This window comes from Harpia harpyja, chromosome 6 (genome assembly GCF_026419915.1).
Source record: "Harpia harpyja isolate bHarHar1 chromosome 6, bHarHar1 primary haplotype, whole genome shotgun sequence".
NCBI classification, from domain to species: Eukaryota; Metazoa; Chordata; class Aves; order Accipitriformes; family Accipitridae; genus Harpia; species Harpia harpyja.
The window spans coordinates 55,970,520-55,996,485 of NC_068945.1; the positions used below are offsets into that span (position 1 = coordinate 55,970,520).

A 25,966-nucleotide genomic window follows, 5' to 3' on the forward strand; every position below is an offset into this window, starting at 1 on the left:
CTTAGTAACCCTCTCATCACAGAAGAAACCTGAACCTTTTCCATCTTATCTTCGGTAGCTTACTCAAAGCAGTCTAGTTACTATAAAAGCTACATTCATTATTATAAAACTTTAACAATGTTCAAACAGACTGAATTACTCCACAATGATAAGAAAAAAGGCAGTGGTGACAACCTTTAATAAAACATGCGGAACTGCAACACTTCTGATATAACATTATCTTAGTAACAATAAAGTCAAGTAAAAGGCATTGATTTATCGAACCTTAGATGCTGAAGGGTAGTATCAAAATTGCAGGAATCGTGTATACACTCGTAAGTCTATACAGTTGATATATACTTGTTTTACAACCTTTACTAAGGAAAAAAATCTTTTAAGCTTTACTCACCTGACATATTTTCCCTTTTCCTTCGTTGCAACAGCACTGCCCTTTCTTTATCTAAACTCCTGAAATTAAAAAATAAATTTTATTCCATTCTTCACACTTATGCATCAATACATCTAAGTATTAAAACAGACCTTTTCACAGTTACCATCTTCCATTCACTATTACAGAACAAACAGTAGACTAGCTGAATGTTTAGGTACTTAGAAAAACATCAGTTGTGCACTGTTCCATTCCATTGAAAGGCAAAGCACATTTAAGTATCCAAATCACTTGAAAAACATAATGAAACTTGATAGCTCAGAAGATTGACAGCTGGTCCATGGATTACAGGTAAGCAGGCATTAAACAATTTTTCTGCAGATTCTTCAAAACAATTGTCACAATACAATACAAAACAAAATATTCTGCGACAAGAAGGTCCAAATATTTCTCAGAAATAAAAGAATCATTTATTGGTAATTAAAATGTTCTGAACACGCATGTCTTTTATTCACTGCTTAATTAACAAATCTGCAACATTAAGTAACAGGTAGCATTTTATACTCTACATCACAGACAACTATGATGACAGTCAGGTATAATGTACGTACCACACAGTCAGAACAAAATGCCCTCCTTGTCATGTCATATGACTTCGAGTTTGAGGAGGGGCATACAAATACTCATTCCAGAGCATGAAATCCTCAAAGTCAGCACTGCAGCGTATTGGAATGGGGCCATAAAACAAAAGCCACTGAGAAATACTGGTGGGGCAATTGACCCGAAAAGACTGCTGTTAAGGGTTCTCAACATATGACAGCCATGAAATGAAATATGGAATGGACTGTCTATGTATCAGACAGCCTGAGAAAGGATCCAGGAATAACTGCTATTTTGATAAGTGTTTCAAGGGTTTATCCCTGCCGCCTAGTGAGGTGAAACAATGACTACTGTGAATAAGGGAATGGAGACTGCCAAGATCATCTGCATCAGAAATGTAGCTCCTTTAACTAGAATAGTCAGGATTATGCTACGTAGTCTGTGTTTTATCTGTTGGTTGTGCCAGTACCTCCTCATTTTATATTCTCTACTCATTCTAGTTATTTAGAGTTCAAACCAAACTACTCACCTTGGTTGACAACGTTCACACAGGTATATGTCAGGAATATGCTGCCTATCAATCCCCATGCAGTCAATGTGCTGCCAGACACTTAAAAAAAAAAACCAACAAAAAAACACCTTTTAAAGTACAATTCTTAAAATTGTGTGCATAATATGTACACAGAGAGAGACAGAGCCTTTTTTTTTTTTCATCATGATCTTTACTCAGATTGAATACTGCCTAAAACTAGAGCTCAATCACTGTCTTCGCCACCACTCTGCTAGCTGATTTTCTATTCCACTGATCACTGTAATTCCAATCTTGTGGCTGTCTCCCGGTGTCTCTCTGCTTCTTTAGACTCATTTTCCCTCTTGGAAATTTTTCTCTAACACTGGAAATAAAAAATGGTAAATTATCACAACAGAGAACAAGACAGAGTCAAATACCCTCAGCAATAACACTTATGGTTTACGTAGTAACAGAAGTTTTGTTTTTAAACAAAAGGATTCCATTTCCTTTTAAAAATATATATAATATTTTTATTTTTCTATATAAACATATATATAGATATATATGTTTTCATTTACTTATATGTTTTAATAGAACATATAAATACATGTTTTTATACACACCCCCCATGACTGGTAGCACTGTTGTGCAGCATAGGAAGAGCTTCAACTGCTTCCCAGTCAGGGAAGAGAGGCTGCTTGCTAGACTGAAGGCTAGCCTAGGACAGTAGTTTATGCTCATACACACATTGCTACAAGGAACTGGGACACAAAAATCATTATCATCTTCCCACTTATGGATTTATCACAAGTCCCTCCAACTTCTCACAGTGAATCTCTTCTTCAAAAGAAGCAGACTCTACCTAACTGGTGACTGCCTACAGCTCCACTGCTGAAAGAACATCTAAATACGTTTCAAAATAAGGGAAAAGGTTGTCAGAATCAAGGATCATAAAAAATTAGTAACAAGCTTGTTACATAAGCAGACAGAAGAGTGGAGCTCAAATCAATGTTTTAATTAGCCGTAACAATCATTTTAGAAATACAAAACGATCTAATATATTCAGCACTGTTCGTTAAGTGTACTGAATGTAAAAATACAGGCTAATACTGAGTAAATCCAGAAATACGAGATTTGTCTTCTCTTGTTAAGCGTATCACCTCTAAAAATTTCTAAGCTTGTTTTTCCAAGTCCAAGTATTTAATAGCACCTGCTTATCTTACTATGATCAAGTAGGTGCTTAAGCATGAACACAGAAGTTTAAACATTTAACTTTAGCTTCTCCAGTAAGTTACTCCAGTAAGAGTTCTTTTCAGAAAGATCATGCACAAAGAAACTAATATTCAAGAAGTTTCTTTCAGATTATTTGGCATCCTGAAAGTTACCTGATTTACATATACTTATACATAATTTAACAAGATGCTTTATTACTCAGTACATGCAGATTAAGAACCAATCCCTAGGTCTTTATTTCACCATACTAACAAATAACTTGGACAAAATACCAAAATACCTTTTTAGAAGGGAAAAAGATACACCCTAATTAAGCAACAACACACAAGTAAAGGCATGAACAAAATAATATAAGTAGTCAAGACAGACTGGAATAAAGTATAAAATTCTCACTGGCCTTAACCAACCACCTTGCCTATTAGAAAGCCATACAACCTTCAAACACTGTTTTCATGGAAGGAAATTTCCTATGACTCAACCTAATTAAAACACCATTTAGTTACACTTACTTTCAGTACCACTTTAAGCAATTTTTACCTTTTTAATTATTTTAATATTCATTACCTGCATTTGTCACAACAGATCATATATCCATCATCATGTGTAAAGCCACAAATGCATCTGGTAATATCAGTTCCATAGCTTCCATCCTCTGACGTACTGATGGTAGTAGCACTGGAGGTTTCATCAAAGTTGGGAGTGGTAAATATGCCTACTTCATTCTTGCTTATAAGCACTGATGGAGGAGGAGAAGCTGGAGGTGTTGGAGGAGGCCGAGCACCATAGTTATGGTCCTAGATTTTTGTTGAAAGACAAGTTATAGCTCTTAAATATTCATACACTGATGGTTACTTAAGCCAAAGAATTCACTTTGTAAAGAACTTCAGAGACTTCTTATTTTTTAGTAATAGTTTAAAATTTTGTTTCTGTCACTGCACATTCTTTTCTCCTTTCTCAAATATGTTTTACATATAAGTGCACTATGTTCTGTATTCTGCTTCTAATCAACCATCTTTAGTCAACTTACCCAACTCCCAGTAAGATATAAAAATGTAAGCATGAATCAAGAGTTTTTCCAGTTAAGAACAGCAGATTATATAAAATCTATTTTATACAGAATACTTAGCATGAAACTTACTGCATAGGGCAAACCAATGTAACTGTGTGAATGCGAGCTGCTGGTATACAACTGGTGCGGATAACTGTTCGATTTTTCAACTACCACAGGGCTAGCTTCTACAGATTCTGGTCTGCAAGGCGAAAGACAGAAGAATAACGGCAATTAATATGTAATTTATATTAATAAGTTACAGGTACTTGTTGCACACCTAATTAACTGTATGCTGATCCTGTTTAAAGAAGCGGGGGGGGGGGGGGGGGACGACGACGACACAAACTCCCCCCTCACCCCCCCAAGAAAAAAAACAAAAGGAAACCCAACCGTCTTTCATTTAAAATGAAGCTTCCAGAGTGGCAGAGAATTTATGCCTCTACTGTAGGGTTACAAAATTTTTCCCCCAAAAAGTGCATGCTGAATCACATGACATAACCTGCAAATCTGGGACAGAAAAGTGTGTTACACACTTTGTCAGGGAGGCACCAGTCTGTATGCCCAAGTCCATAGAGCTGTAATAGAAGCTTCAGAAAGGACTTCAGCTTAATTATGGCAGAAGATAGAAGCAGTAATTCAGACAGTTGCAAACCGATAAAGCCCTGCACTACCAGCAATCCTACTCAATTCTGCAGTGACACCTAGTGGTGGCATTAGTGCACCACCTGAAACCATCCATACGAACCTGTACTCAAGGCAGCAGAGTACTGACTGTTTCTACAAACAGGAATTCTAAGTAGGGCAAATCTATCTAAAAAAGGCAGTTTATCGATTTATCTTTAAATAGAAAGAAAAAAAAATTACAGAAATTTGCGACAGAAGGTTCTGTAGTGAAAGGCAGTGCCTTCTTTAATATACAAACTATGGTTTATACACACTAAACCACAATATGAAGGAGAAAGATAGATAAAGGAATACTAAAATAGGAAGATCTTTTTGAGCACGAGAAATTATACCTTCTTTACCTTTCCTCAGAAGTTACATTCATGTGTGCATGCAAGTATTATATATACACTCTCATGTAGCTTTTTCGTTGCACCATATGATTCAATCACACTAGGACAAACTTCAAACAAACCCAGAGTTACCTAAAGTTTTGAGGTTTTTTGTTTTGTTTGGGGGGGGGGGGGGGGGTTGCATTGAAAGGACAGGCAAAATATCAGCATCTAAAACTGAAGTGGCTTTTGACCTGCATCACAAATCAAGCCTCGTTCACTTTTCTAACTTTAGTTTTGTGTGTAGTGTATTTCCCATCACAAGTATCTTAATTCCTTGAACTGATTTTTTAAAATAAAGTTGGTATTTCTGAATCTTAATTTAAAAGGTATCAGTGTTTTTTCTTAGACAGTAAGATATTAAATAGAGGCTTTTTTGTTATACCATGAAGTGATACTAGTTTGATTTAAAAGGACACCAGCAACTTAGATTTGTTGGCAACATTTTTCTAAGAACATAATTAATCATTAGCTTTCTGAAAACAACATGCAGTATTTTTAAGTCTACTTGAGAGTGTCCTACTAATGTTTTTGGTGGCCCATTTCTTATTAGCCTTTCCCCATGTGAGGTTACTACACAATGAAATTGGTTAAAAAGAAACATTAGTTAAAAACACTACTGGGTGAAGACTTTAGTTTCTAGAGTCCAAAGACAACACATCCTTTTTTAAACATTTATGTCTGTAACAGTCACCAACTGCATTTTTTTAGGGTGAGCAAACACGAGTGCACAAATCATTGGAAGTACTAACATCAGAAATACAACTTCTGACTAGCATGAGACAAAACCCAATTCTGACAACACTTGCCCTTCATTACCTCATAAACCCAGAAAAATCCTCATTTACTCTCTTACACCACTTCTGAACTTGAAAACGTTGTTCAGAGTTTGTTGGAATCATCTTCTAGAAGCAGCTCAGAATTTGCCAGGTTCATCAAAGCCATGACAAAAACAGACAAAACTTGGAAAAGCTGTGCCTTTCCAACAGATTTGCCTTTACCTATTTACTGACATAACGCATTTGTGCAGTAATCATATACCATTAATGTCATCCAGTTAACTCTTCTAATGATCTAGCCAATCAAAATATCAATGAATGAGGCATTGACTATCCATCCATCATGGCTAGGACAGAAATTAACTTGCCTTTCTCCAGTTCAAGAGGGCCTTGACAACTGTATTGCTTCTACTGCTATTCTGCAATGCTTACTGAATGGGACAAGCAGTAGCACAGTTACTCTTAGCCACTATGCGTTCAATGCTCAACCTAGGTCTTGTTTGCTTCAGTATATGGAAAGTACTCAAGTTTTCAGAGCAGGAAGACTCACTGATATGGGGGGTGGGCAATTCAGGTACAACCCATCCTTCAGCAATGCCACAATTAATTTTGGAGAGTTTCCTTCATTAAAAATAAATATTACCACGACCTAAATACCAGCTACTTCAACATGGGAGCATTCAGTGAAAGATACCAGAATGGCGATGTCCTAAAAAGAGCGGTCATGCATATTTAATCAACTGACTACAAGAATTAAAAAGGTATTCTAAATCTCTTGCAAAGTACGAGGCAAGACAATACAGGCTACTCCCTAAATCCACTTCTACCTACTGTAACAATTTATAAACCACTTAAGAGAACCAAGTTTAATATTTAGAGGCGTAACAGTTGTGGGAAGCAAAAGCATTAAGCTTCCAAAAACAAAATACAGAAAACAAATGCATTTATCCCCAACTGTTTTAATACTCAAAACAGATTCAGAGTACAGGGTTAAAAAGGAAAAAGCACAGCTTTACGTGAGCAAGGAAAGCCAGAAAAAGGGTGGGAGAAAATTCAGTGAGACACAAAAGCGATTAAAGCTCCATATTAAAAAAGTTTTAATACAAAATTAGAGCAGAATCAGCTTTCAGCAAAGCTTTTTTCAACTGCTTATCCATCAGGGGGGCCCACAGATACTACTTTAAATTATAACAGATGCTCACCAGAACTTTGAATGTAACTCTTACTGTTCCATTTATCCATTCAAATGCTAGACTGGGGTGGGCAACAGTGTGGAGAAGACTAGGAAATATGGAAAGGAAGTGGCGGAGCATTCACTGAAGCTAGAAATTAATCATCACAGGTTTCCTTTACAGTCAATAGAGAAGTGATATTCATCCCATAAACAGTACAGAATGAGTATCATCTCTCCACAGAACTACATACTACCTTCTAACTTTGGCAGACAGGTCTACCAACACTTTAATATGCCCTTCACCAAATTCCTTGTTGCCACTATTCTGTCCACCACGTGCGTGACCCTGACCTTAAACAGAAAACACACCCTCTATACTATCATTTGTCCAAAGGTCAAGGCCTTCTTCTCAAATAGGCATCTTGGAATTTGAGAGTTTTGTGAAGGAATGCCTCTTGGTAAAATATGTAGTTGTACAGCCAACTAAAGCATGCGGTACCACTTAATTTAAAAATCACTTAAAAAAATTTTTTTTTTTGCTCAAGTAGCAGGGCTCAAGTAGCAAGGCACTAACTACTCTATTATAGACACCCACCCTTATCTCACCATTAGCATTCTTATGGGCATCCCAAAAATCAAGTTTTCAGGAAGAAAAAGGGTAAGCATTCAGATCTGAAAGAACACTGTGAGGTTTTCCTTGCTTGTGTTTTTGAACATAAGCCAGTTCTGTAACAGATGGAGGTACTAAGCTTGTCAGTCTTCTAAGCATACCATATTTTCCAGCTTCACCTCAAACTATGACAGCCTTAGTGTCTAAGGGAGGTATTCATGGTATTTTTAGTTTTCATCAAAACTTAAATGCTTGTATTACAATATAGTATATTTGAAGTTAGACCAAAATCCTGATATTATGCCCTAAAATAAACAAATATTACCATGATAAACTGACCATGACATTTTGCTAAAATGTCGTATGTACTTGTTAAGTGTTGCAGTTAGCAATTCAAAACTGTGCAAAATATTCACAGGGAACAAAATAAAAAGCACCGCAAAAAAAGCTTCCCCCATGCTCTTGGTCTACAATGATTTAAGACACTCCTGTAACTTGAAAACAAGAACATAGTTTTTTCTCAAATGAATAAAAAAAGCAAAGATACCCATATTTTTAAAACCCCATCAAATATTTTTCATTCTGCAAGTGAAACAACTCTCATGTTCTGGGTCATTTCCTACTGTTCGTATTCAAAAGTACAATGCAAACTGAAAAATTCTGCTTGTTGCCAGCAGATGGCATTAGTGAGAAATTAAATAAGCAACACACAAGATCAGATAGTTCACAAAAACTCAATCCCTACAAGCTTATAGTTAACCTGTATTAAGGGAATCAATTATCAACCATTCTAAGCAATAGTCAATTCACCTTTAAGAAATCCCATCTCCCCCACCCCAACCCTTTTAAATACTTGTTTTGTTTCTGACCCTGTAATTAAAAAAAAAAAGGGGGGGGAGTGTTTTTTGACTAACACCCAATACACAATCAGTCTTAGAATTTAGGGCCACCAATCACTTCTATAAAAATGTAGGTATTCGAATGGGAAAGAAAATCTCACTAAAAATAAAATTTTCAAAGGCAGGTGGGTATCCAAGCTTTAGGCTATGAAAACTCTAGCTAATAGTACCTTCCTGAAAACATTTGTCAAAACTCCAAATGAAACCTCTTGCTTCCAAGCATGCTTCAGCAGCATCAATCTGCCATATACCAGTTTGATAGGTCTAATTTTCAAGAGTTCAGGTCTGTCTTCCCTTTGCACCAGCACACCTCAGCAGTATCTGGCTGAAGGTCAGCTCAAAGGAATGTAAAATATTTTGTATGAAAAACAGTATTTTCTATTTCAAAACACTTCATCTAACCAAACACATCTGATGGGCTTCACACTACCTAGACAACAAAGAACTGAGCACTACTTCCCTACCACAGGGTAGGTTCTGCTACCTAAGCATCTCATAGCAGGCCCTACAAGTATAGGCTGGCCCGATACCATCTGTAGGGAAACGGCAAGCTTCCCATTGTCCTAAAACACTTTAAGAAAAAAAAAAATTAAAAAAATCCCTATTTCAACAACAGTTATAGGAGGGTAGGTTTTCATTTATTTAAGACTACAACAATGTTCATAATCTTTTCTCCTGGATATTGAACTCAATACAGGGATCCATATACTGTGGTTGTTAGGTTCACTATATAGGCCTTTGCTCTAAAAACCACAGACAGGTATTAAAAAAAAAAGGAGAGCAGTACCATCCATGGCATTTCCCAATGTGTAGCTTATGCTCATGCTCTAACCTAGACTAACGCTCCCTTAAGTCAGGAAGCGCATTCTAAACCTTCAAAAGCAGCTGGCTCTGCTTACTACTACAAGGTCTTTAACAGTAAGAAGTCATACATATTCATCTTTAGTAAGCCCTTTACAAACAAAGGCAAACTATATGTGTGTTCTGACTACTATGGCACTATGAAGATCAATCCACCACTGGAGAGCCCACTTAGGTACAAGTAAGATAAGAGACAGACTATTTCACCCAATTTTTAAGACATTCAAACCTTTTAGTAAGAGTTATTCTCCACATAGCTATTTGCTACAATTACTAAAATAATATGTGAAACTATGTAATCACGTGAACTATCCATCTTTTTAATAGGCTTATCCCTTAGTTTGACACATAGGGAAAAATATCTCAGCACTAAGAGATTGCACTAAGCCAGAAGTTTTTTCCTGGGCTCCTTCTATGTAATTAGGTTTGCCATTCCCCCATTCTTGTGTTTGTTCACACTTCAGCAACTGATGAAGCAATACCAGACCTGTCAGTCACAGTGAAGAAATTCCAACTCCTCCCTTTCAGGAAAACCCCAGAACTTGGTCAAAGACAATATATGACCGCTATCAATACAATCTATATCCAACACGCTATTCTCTGGAAGAAAATGTACAAACACCATGTAAATCACATAGATGGTGACAGCAAAGGTTTACAACTGTATAAGCAGGTAGGTTAGGGACACACCTTTGTGTCACACTTCTTTTGAGAGTGGCATGGCTTTTAAATAAGCTTAAGCCAATCATGTAGCTACACGTTTTTCAGCATAAGTATGGCAGGGATGACAAGAATTAATCTAATTGGTAACAGTCACTTAACATCTGAAGAAAAGCAGTTCCTAACTGGGCCGCTATGCCACAGCATCAAGCAAATAACACACTGTGAACTCTATCTTGTTTATATTGACAACTATATTTATTCATTTTAATTTCAGCATGGCATGCTGCATCTGCAAGGAATGTCAGCAACCTTGGGAACCATGACCTTCTCTAAACATAAAAGAAAACCACAGGAAAATATAATGAAAAGAGCTGAGTGGGTCACTCAAGTTAAAAAATTTTCTGCACCAAGGAAACTAGCGTTCATGATGTGAGAGTTCAACAAAACAACTTTCAAAATTTAATGTGACAAAAAGCTTCAAATTGCAAATTCTTGGTTTTCTTCAGATAAATGGTGCAGAGTTAGAATACCCTCATATATAACTGAAAGCACAGAAAACAAACTTCCCTTTAAAAAGCTGTGCAAGAGTTCTGCTCACAGTGTGTAACATTTTCAAAGTTTGGAAGGAAAGCCATTTGCTTCTTAAACGGAGTAACATTACTTAGCACACACTCTCAAGCAAAGACTGCGTGTAAGCTATTTAAATTCATGTTATTTATTCAATGCACCTGTTAAATGAAGGACCACTTTATGAAATTTATTTTTGATTTACAAAAGATTTCAAGCATGTATGTAAAGTAAGTCTAATCCATTGTTTCAATATCTAAAACAAGCAAATGGATTTTTGTGGTAACCAAAGATAGGGAAAGTCTTTAACGTTGCTACAGAAAGGCTCAGAGGAAGGCAAAGAGTAACAGCACCTCAAGTGGTTAAAAAAACAAACCAAAACCCAATTTGATATTAATGATGAATTTAACATTTTTATTAGATCTAATAAATTAACTGGGTTTTTTTTTCCATATGTATATGCAAAGAAGTATACAAGATTCACTGTGCCTTATACAAACTCTCTTGATCTTTAAAGTTTAGTATCTTTTGACACCCATCTCTTCCCAAAAAACTCACCTGTCATATATTCTACTAATGCAAAAGCAACAGAAAAATACAGAGGAAAAAAAAAAATGCAGATACTATTCTGAAATATACAGAGCTCAACAGGATGATATACCTATGTACACTGGTAAAAGTTGAAAGACCACCTTGGTCTTTCACCTCTCAAAGAACCAAGTTGTCCAAAATGCTATTTCTCCTCTCATAACATTCAATAGCCAGGTCAATACTACACACATGGAAAGATGTTTGTTTGACAGCAAAAATCTCCAGTCAGAGATCAACAAGACCTGTACTCTAGCCTATCAATACTCTACAAATTCAGACACCACTAAAGGGAAAAAAAAAAAAACCACAAAACCCAAACAAAACACCAAACACAAAACCACACACCAAAAAACCCCCACACCCCCACAACCCCCCCCAAACAACTCCCTCCCAAAACAAACCAACACCCCCCCCCAAAAAAAAAAACCCCAAAGCAAGCCCCCGCCCCAAACCCCAGTAATTCACTATGCTTATTTCATGCAAAGGAAGATTTTCTTGAATTCAGGATTTCACTGGCTCTTTGTAATCCTTTATACACAGTTACTAACTGAAATGAATGATTAACAAGTGAATTTCTACTAGCTTTTCAATATAAAATAACTTTGTGAAGACGTGGTATGAGACAATTAAGACAGGCCTTCAACTTTCATAAAGGCACACCCTTGTCTAATTACTGCCACCTTCTTGCAATTTACCACACCAAATGAATTTACCTTTCTAAAATGGGAAATCAAAACTATTTTTTTACATATAGTTAAAAGGAAACAGAAATTACAAAATATTTTAAGCATGAAAAGCAAACCAGGCAGCATCTGTATTTCTCAGTCTGATAAGCAAAAAAATATGCATCTGTAGAACAGTTTAGCTTCTCTCCTTTGCTCTCCCTGAAGAGGAAAAAACTCACTTAAAAATAAAGTGACAGTTATTAATTTAACTAATTACAAATTCAATAAAACTAAGGAGACTCCTAAGTCCTCTCCAACTGAATTCAAAAAGTACTCACTAAGGAAAAAATAATAAAAACAAAAAGATAAGAAAACTTACAAATTACGTTCACATACTTACTCTGAGCCTGCAGCCATTTCCAAATAAGAAGTATCTGCTGTGTCAACCCCCAATGGGATCACTATGCTCATGACGTTCGTTTCTGATAAATTCGATTACTACGGAGTCCTATGCATTGGTATCCAAAACACTGGGGCATGCCAGCCACAGTGCTCATTGCAAACATCTAAGTGCATCCACAAACCCTGTTAAAAAAAAAAAAAACAAAACAAGAAAAAGCAGAAGACAGAGTCAATTCACTTTAAAACCAGGCAATTTTACATCATGTATTTAAAAAAAAAAAATCACTTTTATCTGTCACAATGATTTCATTTTTTTATTTTACACAAGCAAAAGAAAAACAATCTTCTTTAAAAGTTGTTAACTTCAAATACACTTATTTTAAGACTGTGATGATCTTAAGGCCTGAACTTAAAAATATTACAAACCGACAAAAATATTACCATTTAAATTGATGATTAAAAAAAAATAATTCATCACATTCAGTGAAGTGACAAAGATTCACTTTATGGCAAACTTACTGAATGTGAAGTACATCTGCTTACTGCTCTGCGTTGTCAGAGCCCAGCTGCTGTACCTTTCAATAGAAACCTGGTTACAGAATTTTTCAAGTATTTCTTAGAGAGCATTGTTCACTTCTGCTTTGCACTTAAAACCAAACTTTCAATGTCCACAATACAAACTAAGGATGTCAAAAGAAACAATGTCATAACTTCCATTCAGTATTTTTTTTAAACCAAAATCATTCTAATGATTCACAATAATGATATGAAACAATTTCCATCTCATTGTAATAGATCACCATCAGAAGATATTATACCCATCAGGTGCCACTTTCAGAAGTGATTTTTTTTAAGTAGTAAACTAAAAAGAATCAGTAGTAGTTTTTAATTGTAGAGAAAAGCTACAATCTGCTTGACTCGCACAAGTGAATACAACAATCCTATCTGTATGCCAGTTACTACTAGTCTCCCATTCCTCTTACCAAGTAGGGCCGAACACCCAACCAAGTACACGAGAGGAGATGTACATAGCACCTCAGCTATCTCTATTCACAGATTAGTAAACTAATGCATTTTTATAGCCTAATATAGACAAGGTTTTCCACAAGTGACTAGGTAATTGAAGCAAAATACCCCCATCTTCAACCCTTGCATAATGAATAATTGCAAACTCCTTCCAAAATGTCAAAATTGCAAGGACATAGACCACTTTGCAATGAAGCACATACAGTGCCTAATAAATACACTTCTCCCATCTGACAAAATGTAGTATCTTACTTGAAGTCTACAAAAGCCCAACAGGTTTGAGATCAACGTATTTTAAACACGCTCATCCTTGCCAAACACTAGATTGCCAAGAAACAACTAACAAGCCTCCAGTGAAAAATGGGGTACTTATAAAAAGGGCTTCAGAAAAGCATTGTGGACTTAAATCTGAATTTGCTCCTTTTATTGATAAAGTTGGTATCTTCAGGATGAGGAAGTGGCATCTACAGGGCTTCTCTAAGGTACGAACTGGCACCAAGTCTTCATCTAACTTCTTCAATTTTATCTCACTACTGAAGTCTGCCAATTAACATCAAACATCTTGGCATGCTCTTAAGCGCCTAAACCTTCTACAGTTCATTTTCCCACTAGACAGCAGAAGTTGTGTTTTGGTCACATTACACAAGGCACAAAATACAATGCACTGGAAAGCAATCAGGCCAACTAGCTGTTGGGATATCTTGTTTTCCTCATTTAAATACTGAGCATTTTCTTATCACATACCACAAATGTCAAACTGTATCACTAGCTATGCATAAAATTAAGGAAAACACAATATTTTCAAGAATAAGCAGCAAGAAAAACCTGTTAAACCAAAAGCAGGTATAGAATATTTTTAGTAGATGGCATAGGAGAAACCCCAAGCCCCTCTTACAGTTTAAGTGAGCACTCATTCTGCCACCATATAGTTTACTCATAGAGTAGAACCTTGAATGGCCTCATCTACAACTTACAGGAAACATCAGCTTACCATTTAGTTCTCTTCTTCTGAAAAAGTAAAAAATTTCTATTAATTTCTACCCAATAACTGAAAAGAAACCATCAACTTTTTTAGTCCAAGTAAATCAGCTATCACAGGTTAAAGGGTTCTTCCACTAGCAACTGCAGTTCCACCTATGCTAACAAATCATTAGCATAATAAAGATTTTATTTTATGCTTGTTATTAGATAATTCTAAAGAACAGTTTCAGTGTGTTTCAAAGTAGGTCTAAAAGACATACTGGACACAACTGCCTGGGAACAAGGTCCTCACTTAGATAGAAGTTTCTCGCACTTAAAATTGCTTTTGGTGGTGGTGTGTTTTTTCTTAACTGAATTTTCTTTAAACACTTCTGACCAGGTAGAAAAAATGGCCGGGACACTAATGGAAGTGAAGAACCTGCCTTAGCGGCCTCACAGGCTGTAACATCTGCAAACTTACATAGAACTGAGGCTAACCAATTATCTTATATTCAAGTGACCTTCACTGTGAACACAGAAAGAAGAGATGTGGTTACCAAATCTGAGAATCAAGCGACATTTGGGCCTTTTTTTTTTTTTAAACAATGCAGAAAAAGAAGAGAGCTATGTATATGTTTTTAGAGCTATGTATATAGAGAAAACTAATTTGCTAACGCATGGCCCAATTAATGCCATCATCTCTGACCGCGCAAATACATCATGACTCTTTTAAGGAAAAAAAAAAAAAAAAAAAAAGGTGGGGAAGGAACCGAGCCAAGACAGAACTTCTCACCCTACTGCAAGCTATTGAAATACATTTTTAAGCCTCAGTCAGAATTCACTCAAAAAGAGATTAATCTATACTGAGTAAAATCAGAGACTTGAGGAACTCAAATTTATTTTGCCAAACAGCATTAAACAGAAGTTGTTTCATCTAAAAGGAAGCAGAATATGATTGTAATACTACCTCATTATTTTTTTATCACCTTAAGATTTCAGGTCTTCACCACGCACATATGCACAGAACCCTCCAATGCTTTTCCTCTGCCTATAGTTAAGTATGGAATAATGGAGGCAGTCACCGGCTCACAATACCTACACAGCCAAGTTAATTCAAACAAACATAGTTCATTATTTATGAGTAGCCATCCTCAATGAATTCCTGTGACAGGGGCTGGGGGAGACCGAGGATAAATTCATTATGTGCCCACGTATTAACAGAACTGTGACCTTACAGGCCATCCAGTGATGAACATTACAGTGATGTCAGATTTGGGATGAAGGAAAGTATTTTCTCTCATGTCAGAATCAGAAGTATTGTCATGACACACTAAAATATTCCCAGTATTTTTATTGGATTATACTACAAAAATTGGAAAGTTCAGAAAATAGTGTAACCACTGGGGAACTTTCTTCCTTATCCATCTTAAATGTGATTGCTTATCCTTTGAAGCTTGATATTTTAGATGAGTCATAAAACACTATCTGCTATCATAATATGGTACCTTCCAATTTCTTCAAGTACCCATCTATTTCAAGTCATTATTCTTTCAGAACTCTGACAATCTGTCACCCATGGCCTTCTAAAGAAACTGTTTTCATAGGTGCATTTCATTTAAATAATTGGCCAGGAGGAGTGGAAATAAGGGTGCTAGAGAAGAAGTCTTCCTACAATCCAAGCAGATTATACACAACTTACTGTTTAAGAAAATCTTTCTTCAAGCAGTACATGAATTTGAAAGTTAGAAAGACCACACTGGTTTGTCCAGTTAATTTCAGGGTCATATAGTTAAAAGGCACTATATAAAAACTGCTGGTCTAAAGTTCAATGATCAGCTCTTTATTGGGCAAAGTAGCTCATCTACCATACCTTCATCTCAACAGCAGAGGACCTCCAATTTTGTTAGGGCCCACTCTATTCTTCTAGTGATAACACACTGTAAAAGCTTTGAAAGAGTTTTGGCCATTTCTTAGATTCATCAGATTTTCTTCATTATCACCCCATCAGCACAGCTTTATTATATGAAAACACATTCCTTATTTGAAGAAATTTTGCTTTAATTTAATTGCAGTTAAGAAGTTTACCTTGCCATAATAATACAATTTTCATCTTAAAAAAACAAAAAACTTTTTGTTCGATCTGGTTAAAATATTTATCTTGCACAAGATCAACCTCCTGGAAGAAACTTCTCACACTTTACCATTCAACCACATTGGTTCACATTTTCTATGGCAGTTCTTTTTCTCTCTAGAGAATACACAGGAGCTTTTTGACTTAACAGCCATATCAAGTCTAAAATATTTGAGGCCTCACCATACTTCTCATGATCCACTTTATGATATCAGAACTATTTTTTTTAAAATTAATTGTGCTCTAACAACATAAGTATAACAGCACAATACGTTCCAAATTATTAATCTGTGTGGCTTTGTACAAAGAACATCATTTATGCATTAAACAACAGAAAAATAACTTACATATTATCCCTGAGGTATTCCACTTACACAACATTATTCTGTGGTCTAACGAAGACCACATGTTTCCTTTCTGCCTTGTCCTTCTAAGATCAAGCGTGTGACAGCAGAAGAAAAAACTTAGCTTTTCCACTGGTACACAAAGGAGGAAAAACCCACAAATATAGAGGGCTCAATTCTTGAATCAGAAGGTAAATGGGTAATCTCTTGACAGTACATCTAGTATTTTTAAACCTAATCCTACAGGGTCCAAACATTCAAAACAAAATCCAGTTGCTATGATCAGATGTTGGCAGAAAGGAACTCCAGGCCTACTTTATCAGCATGTCTTTTTACCCTCCTTGCACTTGCTTCTTGTAGGACCATCAAAAGCTCTACAGAACAGTTTCAGGAAACAAGCAGATGATAGATCACCTAGACAGAAAGTACACTTGAAAAATAAGAACTTGAAGTCTAGCCAAACTGTCCAGATGACTCCAACAAGGTTTCATAATCCCAGCTATCAATCATCCTCTAAGTGTCAAGAGTCCAGACAAATTCTTTCATGGCATTTTCCATATAAGTTTCTTTTTGTTTCTTTTCTTTTTTTTTTCCTAAGAAGGTAGGAAAAGTATTTTTTTAAAAACATTTAACTACTTTTACTTGCATGTTCTTTTATAAATTCAGAAACTGAGTTCCCAGTACTTACATTCAAACAGAAAGTAACAATAAAAATCTGATCAGAAGACTCTGATTTACCTTTATTTTTGCTAATCATGAAGCATATTTTTCAAGCCAGAAGAAACCAAACAGTACTTGCTGTACTGGGAAGGGTATAACTCACATGGTTATATGCTACATTGGTAGCTCACCTCTGCAAGACATTTAACCTTTTTTAAGAAGGGAGAGGGAAGAGGAATAGGACTAGGAAGCCTGCTAGAACATATGCTGTATGTGTAAGAATACTAAAGCTCCCATCTGGGTTCACAGATGCAAAACTTTTCATAAAAATCAAAGGCAAGAGGTAGTGGCAGCACCAGTAACAACTTTTTTGCCTTAATGATAAAAAAATCCTGAAGAGAAATTAATATATCAAGTTAATATCCCACATTATCATAACGATGTGGGTTTTTTCTTTTGGTTTGGGTTTATTTTTAATCCACATTTACCCTAACACTACAAAAACCAAAAGAGAAAAAAAATTAATGAAATCTGGTTTTGTTATTCTTCTTAGTACATCTGACAGCTTTTTACACAGACAATGACACTGTTCCTTGCCTTTCTTTCCCCATAAATCAATTTCCAGTTTTTATTGTCACATGATAGATACTAAAGACAAAAAACATTTAAAAATGAAAAAAAAATCCACTATAAAAGTTAGGAATAGAATTTGAAGCAAGGTGCAATACAACATTTGTTTTCTAATTTATAAAGGGACATCAGTGAAATCATGAATTAATCTTACAAATAAATTATTTTTTAGGTCAAATCTAAGAATCTTCCATGTACACAAAACACTACACTAATTTTAGCAAGTTGATCGCTACATCAGTTCAAGTTTCTCACATCACTAGGCATTACAAAAATAGAGTCTTTTGTTCCTGTTTTTATGACTTCAATATACACCTGAAGTTCTTCACTAATTTTTTCTAGCAATTGCCTCTATCAGTCAACACCCTTCCACAATTACAAAAAAAAAAAAAAGATGTTTCAAGACTTGGGGATTTCATCACAGAATGCCTCTGCAGAAAATTACTAGGGCTTCCCTAAATGCAGAGCAGAAGTTTAAGGGAGAAAAATCTAACTATGATTAGATTAGCCTATAATTAGGCTGAGTATTTCATGAGAGGAAGTCAGTGCTGGTTTTAGATAAGTAATTATTTAGATTTTATACTGTGGTGGGTTGACCCTCGCTGGAGGCCAGGTGCCCACCAAAGCTGCTCTATCACTCCCCTCCTCAGCTGGAGAGGGGAGAGAAAATATAACCAAGGGCTCATGGGTCAAGGTAAGGACAGGGAGAGATCACCCAACCAATTACCATCACAGGCAAAACAGACGCGACTTAGGGAAAATTAACTTAATTTGTTGCCAATCAACCAGAGTAGGGTAATGAGAAATAAAACCAAATCTCGAAACACCTTACCCCCGCCCCTCCCTTCTTCTCAGGCACAGCTTCACTCCCGGTTTCTCCACCTACCCCCCCCAGCGGCGCAGGGAGATGGGGAATGGAGGTTAAGATCATCACACATTGTCTCTGCCGCTTCATCCTCTTCAGGGGCAGGACTCACCACACTCTTCCCCTGCTCCAGCGTGGGGTCCTTCCCACATGAAACAGTCCTCCATGAATTTCTCCAACATGAGTCCTTCCCACAGGCTGCAGTTCTTCATGAACTGCTCCAGCACAGGTCCCTTCCACAGGCTGCAGTCCTTCAAGCACAGACTGCTCCAGCGTGGGTCCCCTGTGAGGTCCCAAGTCCTGCCAGCAAACCTGCCCCAGCGTGGGCTCCTCTCTCCATGGGGCTACAGGTCCTGCCAGGAGCCTGCTCCAGCACGGGCTTCCCACGGGGTCAAAGCCTCCTTCGGGCATCCACCTGCTCCAGCATGGGGTCCTCCCTAGGCTGCAGGGGGACAGCCTGCCTCATCATGGTCTTCCCCATGGGCTGCAGGGGAATCTCTGCTCCGGTGCCTGGAGCACCTCCTCCCCCTCCTTCTTCACCAACCTTGGTGACTACAGGGTTGTTTCTCTTACATGGTCTTACTCCTCTCTCCAGCTGCAGTTTCTGTGCTTGCCGCAACTTTTTTCCCTTCTTAAATACATTATCCCAGAGGCACTACCACCATCACTGATGGGCTCAGCCTTGGCCAGCGGTGGGTCCATCTTGGAGCTGGCTGGCCTTGGCTCCATGGGACACAGGGGAAGCTTCTAGCAGCTTCTCACAGAAGCCACCCCTGTAACTCCCCCACTACCAAAACCTTGCCACACAAACCCAATACATACACTGATGCATGCACCTTTACCTCAAAGTCCTTAACTAATGTCACTGCAGAAAGATTAGTATACTAACCAAATTACCATCTCTATACTGTGTCTGCTCTGCATCTCCACAACGTCTATATACAGAATATACATAACTAGAGGGAAAAAAATTTAATCAAAACCTTCTAACCTATCTACATATGCCAACTGTCTTTCCTTAAAAGCAAAATTATATAACTTCAAATACATATTACAAAATATGTAGAAGGTGAAAGTGATAATTTACCCATATTTAGTGAATTGAGTAGCTGAAACGTCTAATTATCACTCCTAAACATATGAAAAGTTACTGCCTGTGTTTCCCAACTTATGGGGAAACAGGCAGTTCATCACTCCTGAACATATGAAAAGTTATAGCCTGTGTTTACCAACTTACGGGGAAATGGGCAGTTCACTCCGTGTTTAAGCAGAGTTTATTTCCTGATCACAAGTACAGAAGAGGCTCTCTTTTTCTAAACTAAGAGTACTGGTAAATCCGTTGCCTCATACCCTTTAAATACAGGCAAAAAATTAGTAACAATTTCCTGGAGCAGTATTTAAGTATCAAAATACACACAGTATACATAAAGATTCATTTTTAAGAGATGGGTACAAATCTAAGGGAATTAACTTGAGGCTTACTGGAACAAACAGATCAAACCACTGAAACAAAGTGATCTGTACAGTCAATTTTCCACTCATGCATGGGCCAAGGAAGAAGAGGAAGGGTATAGAAGAGTTTTCAGATTTACAGATAAAAACGATTCAGATGTAAAATACACGAACTCATTGCACGAGTCTCGAGTCAAGCAAGACCTTTCAGTTCAACCAGCACATGATGCTAACTTGGTTGTAACTTCAAGTCTATTTGAATGTAAAAGCAATCTACCTGTACTAATACAGCACTAAGCCCAAACCAAAACTCCAACTTCCATTTGTTCCCAGTAGAAAATTCATGTTACTGTGGGTCCAGGTTGGCTCCACAATCACACAGGATCACTCTGAAACTAACTAGAGTTTCCCATCTCAACAGGGTCTTTTGGGCAAGATCCAAAGACTTCCAAAATTGTACTACTGCTTTCAGACCTCTGCTGACTCCTGCTGATCTTGGTGTTAATTGTTCATACAAGTCATCTCAGGTAATAGATATAGATGACCAAAAGGTAGTATTCCGTTTGTTTTTCTTAGCACACCAGGAAAAATAGTCCACAAGGTATGCTGGTGCCTTCCTTCCCCTTAAAAATTCTTTCTTTATAAGGGGAGGTGGATAAAAACATATTTGAAGCCCTGGTACTCAATATAGCACACAGGAACACAGTTATGTACCTTAAAATTGAGACACACCAAATCAAGCCTACTACATACCCTGCAAAAAGGGAAAAACAGAATTTAGAGGACAAACACTTAAACATCTTCTATACATAAGTTGCCTTTTATTGAGCATGCAATCTAAACATTTTTCTCTTCTCTCCCCCCGATTACATCATGTGTGTACACATGTTTTGCAATCATTAGCAAAAGCAATTCTTGCCATTCCTTCCTTGAGATTTACAGGCCAACAGTTTTAACCTGTGGTCATGGGAACCACCCTTCCCACAAAGAAATCCACAAGAACAGATCTAAGAAAAGGTGATACACCTATGCCCTAGCACAATCTATACAGGAGAAATTTCTAAGTAAAAATTCACCTATCAATACAATGTGTCATACAGTCCACAAATCCAGGGTGAAAACTACTACCCTGAACTGTCACAGAGCCAACAAACTGAGCTTTCCTATTTGGCTTCCCCGCCTACAATCTTTTTTTTTTTTTTCCAACTTCTTAATTTTTTTTAATTTTTTTTTCAATTGGGGGGGGTTTACAAAGAATAAAACATTAAGATTTTACTAAAAAAAATTGTATGTTTTGCTAAACTTCTGCTTTCTACCACTGCTCTGAGCACTTGCATCTTCTCTATACAATAGTTAGGTTATTTGGAAAACTAGTGATAGAAACTGACATTTTAATGGTATACTCTAGATATCCTTCAAATAGTGAACTACTCTGTGTGCACGTGTGTATATATAAGTGTACCTATGTATCTACACACAGATCTGGAAGAAATACATGCAGCATATATATGCTCAGCATAAATACATATATCAAGGTAATCTGAATATTTATTTATTGCTGGCTGTTTCTAAGGAGATAACACATCTTTAATCAGACCTAGAAGCAGAATACATGAATAAATGACTAATCTTACCCACAAGGAAGTTCCTTCTCTGTTTCCCCCGACATACTCCACCATGGTACAGATTTTGCTAAGAGATTAGGAGGGATATCCAACTTCCAAATGTTATACCACTGCAGCTGCAGTACGAAGTATGCAGGCTTAGAAACAGCTACGAGTCCAAATTCAGACCTTTGCTACTATTTGCTGCTCTCTATGGTAACCTAACAGATAAGTTAGCAGTCTACTTCAAATTTGTGCTGAGACAAAAAAAGAGTAGTAGATAAAAATAAGACACAGTAGGCACGCTCAAATACAATATACAAATTAGGACCCATTAATGACCAATTCCTGCAAATCACATGGAAGAAAAAACTTGTTCTAAAAGAAAGATTTATAGCTTGTGCCCAAACATTCCCACTGACCTAATATTCTCTATATCCCTCTCATAGCTGTATCTTCCTCCCCATCTTCCTCATCACAGTACTAACTGGTCCTGGCCTGACTCACAAGCCCCTCAATAACCTCTTATGCCATCCACACTGACCCACACATTGTCAGCAGTCAGGTCCACCTCACCTCCTTCTCGCGTGCCCTGTCAGCCAGCCAAAAAGGGGGGGCAGGGGAAGTACCTGCTATGGCTGGTTTGGAGTTACACACATGACAGATAATGGCTAAAACCATTATGCTTCCTCTCCCTGCTTCTTCCAGGACACTGCTCATAGCTGCCCCTTTCCATCCCTTTTTGCATTTTCATTAAGCTTCAGAGATCTCAAGAGTACTATGTTCCTAACTGTATCAAATTTTTGTTTTTTAATTTATTTGCTGTACTGACAGAGACCTAGTGATCATTAGACCAACTTATTTAATAAACATGGCTATTACAGCCAAACTACTAAAGGGTAAGGCTCCTCCTACTTTGCTTTTAATCCAGTGCCAATACACAGTAAGAACAAGCATGGTGAAGTAAAGAGTTCATTAGCATACTTATGAACATCCTGATACAATAAATATAGGACTTCACATTCAACCAAGACCTCAGTCATGTTTGGAATGACAGCCAAACTTCATGAATTGGTCTTGAGTTGGTGATCTTGAACAAAGAAGAAAAAAAACCCTGCATCCTCCATGGCATCCAAGATTCATGCATAAAAAACTTGAGTTTCCATCATGTAAGTATCAATTCTTCAGTATACAGGTCATTACATGCATTACACCAACTCTAGTGAGTGGAAAGAAAGCTGCCCTTTTAAATATAAACCTAGAATCAGTCTGTCAGTTAGCAAAATTTCTGCCATACAGAAGAGCTAGTTTCCACTAGCCATAGACTATCTTCCCTTTACTATCTGGTTCAAGAATGCTCTTGTGTATTCCTGAAAAAGTGATGGAAAGAGATCTCTCTTCCTCAAATATTTATGCCAGTCCATTAAAACACGGAAGACTTCCCCTTACCTCTTCTCTCTCTTCACTCCTCCTTTTCTTCTCTCAGTGGAAGTTAGACAAAATATGGGACTAGGAAGAGAAAAAGAATGAGTGGTAGAGGGGAAATAGAGGTAAATGCAGTTACAGAAAGAGTAAGAATTAGTTTATTGAACAGAAATCTATCCAAGAAGCAGTAAGCAGAGGTATACAGAAAAACACAATGCTTACAGATTTTAGGTTTTGTATTTACAGAAATCAACCCCCAGAATTGAAAATGAACTGCCCATCACTTGATGTCTCTAAGTTTACTAAACACCTGCCATACTTATTAAAATAAACCACACACAAAAACGCCTAGCCATTCAAAAACTATCAATTATTTGAGCTGGAGAGTCAAGGAATTGTAAAATACAAGACAAGTACAGCAAATGAAGAAGAGTAAGAGAAAAAATTACTTTTTGATAACAATATTGCTTAGAGAAGTATATACTAGCTACCTAACATTAGTGCATTATACTGTATCATTGCGAGATGTGAAATTCCTTTTAAATAGAAATTCAAAGGTTAAGAAAACAAATAGTTTTCCAGTAAAAAGATCTTGGCTTTAAGTCATTCTTTCTATCAACTGTTTTACTGAAAACATTTTTCTCCACCTACCACAAAATGCTAAATAACTGTTAATTAAACTTACACAAAATGCCTGTGACTTACCAATTATTCTCCAAACGCTATTTACACCTGTTACCTTAAGTTATTATTCTTGACAAACATTTCAAAATATAAAGGGTTTCTGCAAGTATATACAGTCCACATTCTGGAAGAATACTCTGTAAATCATGTCTACAACTGTAAGGGCTAAGTATTTTTCTTTTTTATTAAATGTAACAGTATACCTTATGGTACGGTGATTCACTCACTGGAAGGTCTAAATGCTAAAGCCCCAATATTCCTCCCCCCAAAAAGCCTTGCTTTTTGGGGGGAAAACATGTGGCTACAAACACATGTTGGTATTGCCTTCAACAATCTAAGTATTTTGCTGGCTTCATGACATCAAATAAAACAATTCATTTAAGTTATCTTTTTCTATGCTGCTTAGTTAAGACTTTGGAGTCTACTGTAACTATTAGATATCTACTACACAAGAAGTATTTTTTCGACTTATTTGAAGTCTGACATTTCAGCTAAGCAAATTTCTATTTTGACATGTTTTCACTTAGATTCCAAAAACTAGTTCCCCTGTTTCATCAGTGGCATTTGACTTACATGAATAGCACAACAGCGCTTCTACTTTTACTTGTGGAAGCAGTTTGTAGACATTCACTTAATTGTTACGCTTATGCCTAGGAATCTAAACACAAGCAAGTCAGAAAGCTGCACTCTTTCAAATAAAAACCTTAATTCTTTCTAGCAGTTAAAAGAACTCTTTTATGTAATTTTAACCACAGTTCCAACCTGGACTATATTTCTTGGTAACAACTTGGCAATATTTCAATGCTCAATATTTCAATCCCAGATTTTGGGAGAAAGAGGGCAAGAAAGGGTGAGGGAACAGATGAAGGAGACTGTCATGTTCAAGGATGGCCAAAAAAATACAGAAGTTTAAGATCTAAAGATCTTTCCTACTTTCAAGACAACAAAAAACATTTTTCAATTGCAATTACCTTGCAAAACTATATTGACTGATTTGTGTTAAGAAATTTAGATTCCCTGCATTTGTAACTTTATACCTTTGTATTTTCAGAGGTCTCAGTGTATATTTTTAATTGTAGTAACAAAGATGAAATATGTCATCTTAGAAAAAACACAACAAAGAAATTCTTCCCAGCAAAGGAAGCACAAAACACAGCTTTTAACTGTCAATATTACTGCCACACAGGAGGGGAAAAAAGATGCAGAGTTTGTCTTTTATTTGTCTTCCAGTACAGAAGATGTGATTGCAAAGAGACAGTAGAGAATGAACATTATAAAAAAAACATCACTACAGTCATTCATAAAAATCCTGCATAATGATATTAAAGAGTAAGATTCTCATCAAGTATTTCTACCCTAAAAAAGAGCAATTGGCTGTATTGCTTGGTAAAGCATCTGAGGAAGGAACCTTATCCTTATAACCAGTAAAATAACTACTGTATTGTTTATCAGTTATATGTAAAAATATTCATGTTTCTACCAAATGAGAGGTGTAATCTCCCTATACCTTCTCCAGAAGCTATAAGTTGCTGTAATTCTCGGGTCTTCACCTTCAGTTTAAGTAGAACCTACTAAAAACATTCCTCATTAGAAAAGTTTCTTTAAACCAACAGTTAAGACAGGATTAACTGTCTAGACTTCGAATATCATCTGTCTTGTGATACGGTTTTAAACACAGCCCCATTATAACCATACTAATTAGGAGTTAGCTCCTTTTGTCTACTCAAGGCAAGTTAAGTGCATCACTCACTGTTAAAGAAAAAAGTATCTTTAGACCTAGTCAAGTTAGAAGAGTTAAAGAGTAATGAACACTGAACCAATTTAAATATTCAGAGCTCCTCAGGGTAAAAGATCCAAACCTACCATCCTGTATACATTTTAAATTCTCACTTTGTAAATATAGGATATTAATTTCATCACTTTCTATGACTGATGAAATAACCAACAATGGACAATAGATTACAGGTCCTCCTTCTAAGATTGTAATGTAAAGTACAATAATGTCATTAAAATCTAGTTTTATCATCTTGTCTTTGAACTTGACGGTAATTTAGTTTTGAGATAAAGATATAAAAGTGAATGATTACATATACTATGATGGCACAAAATACACAAAACACAACTACAAATAAGAATAACTTGTCTAAACCTGAGCCT

General features: G+C 36.6%; 1 protein-coding gene across 1 annotated transcript in view; it reads right to left on the reverse strand.

Moving 5' to 3' along the window:
• The window catches only part of KMT2E (lysine methyltransferase 2E (inactive)), a 66,412-nt gene that overhangs the window by 35,266 nt on the left and 5,180 nt on the right, over positions 1-25,966 (reverse strand). Inside the window, 6 exon segments of the mRNA XM_052791031.1 lie at positions 389-447; positions 1,497-1,577; positions 3,276-3,505; positions 3,850-3,961; positions 12,027-12,211; positions 23,150-23,209. Of these exon segments, the coding sequence (XP_052646991.1) occupies positions 389-447; positions 1,497-1,577; positions 3,276-3,505; positions 3,850-3,961; positions 12,027-12,097 (553 nt within the window). The 5' untranslated portion in view covers positions 12,098-12,211; positions 23,150-23,209.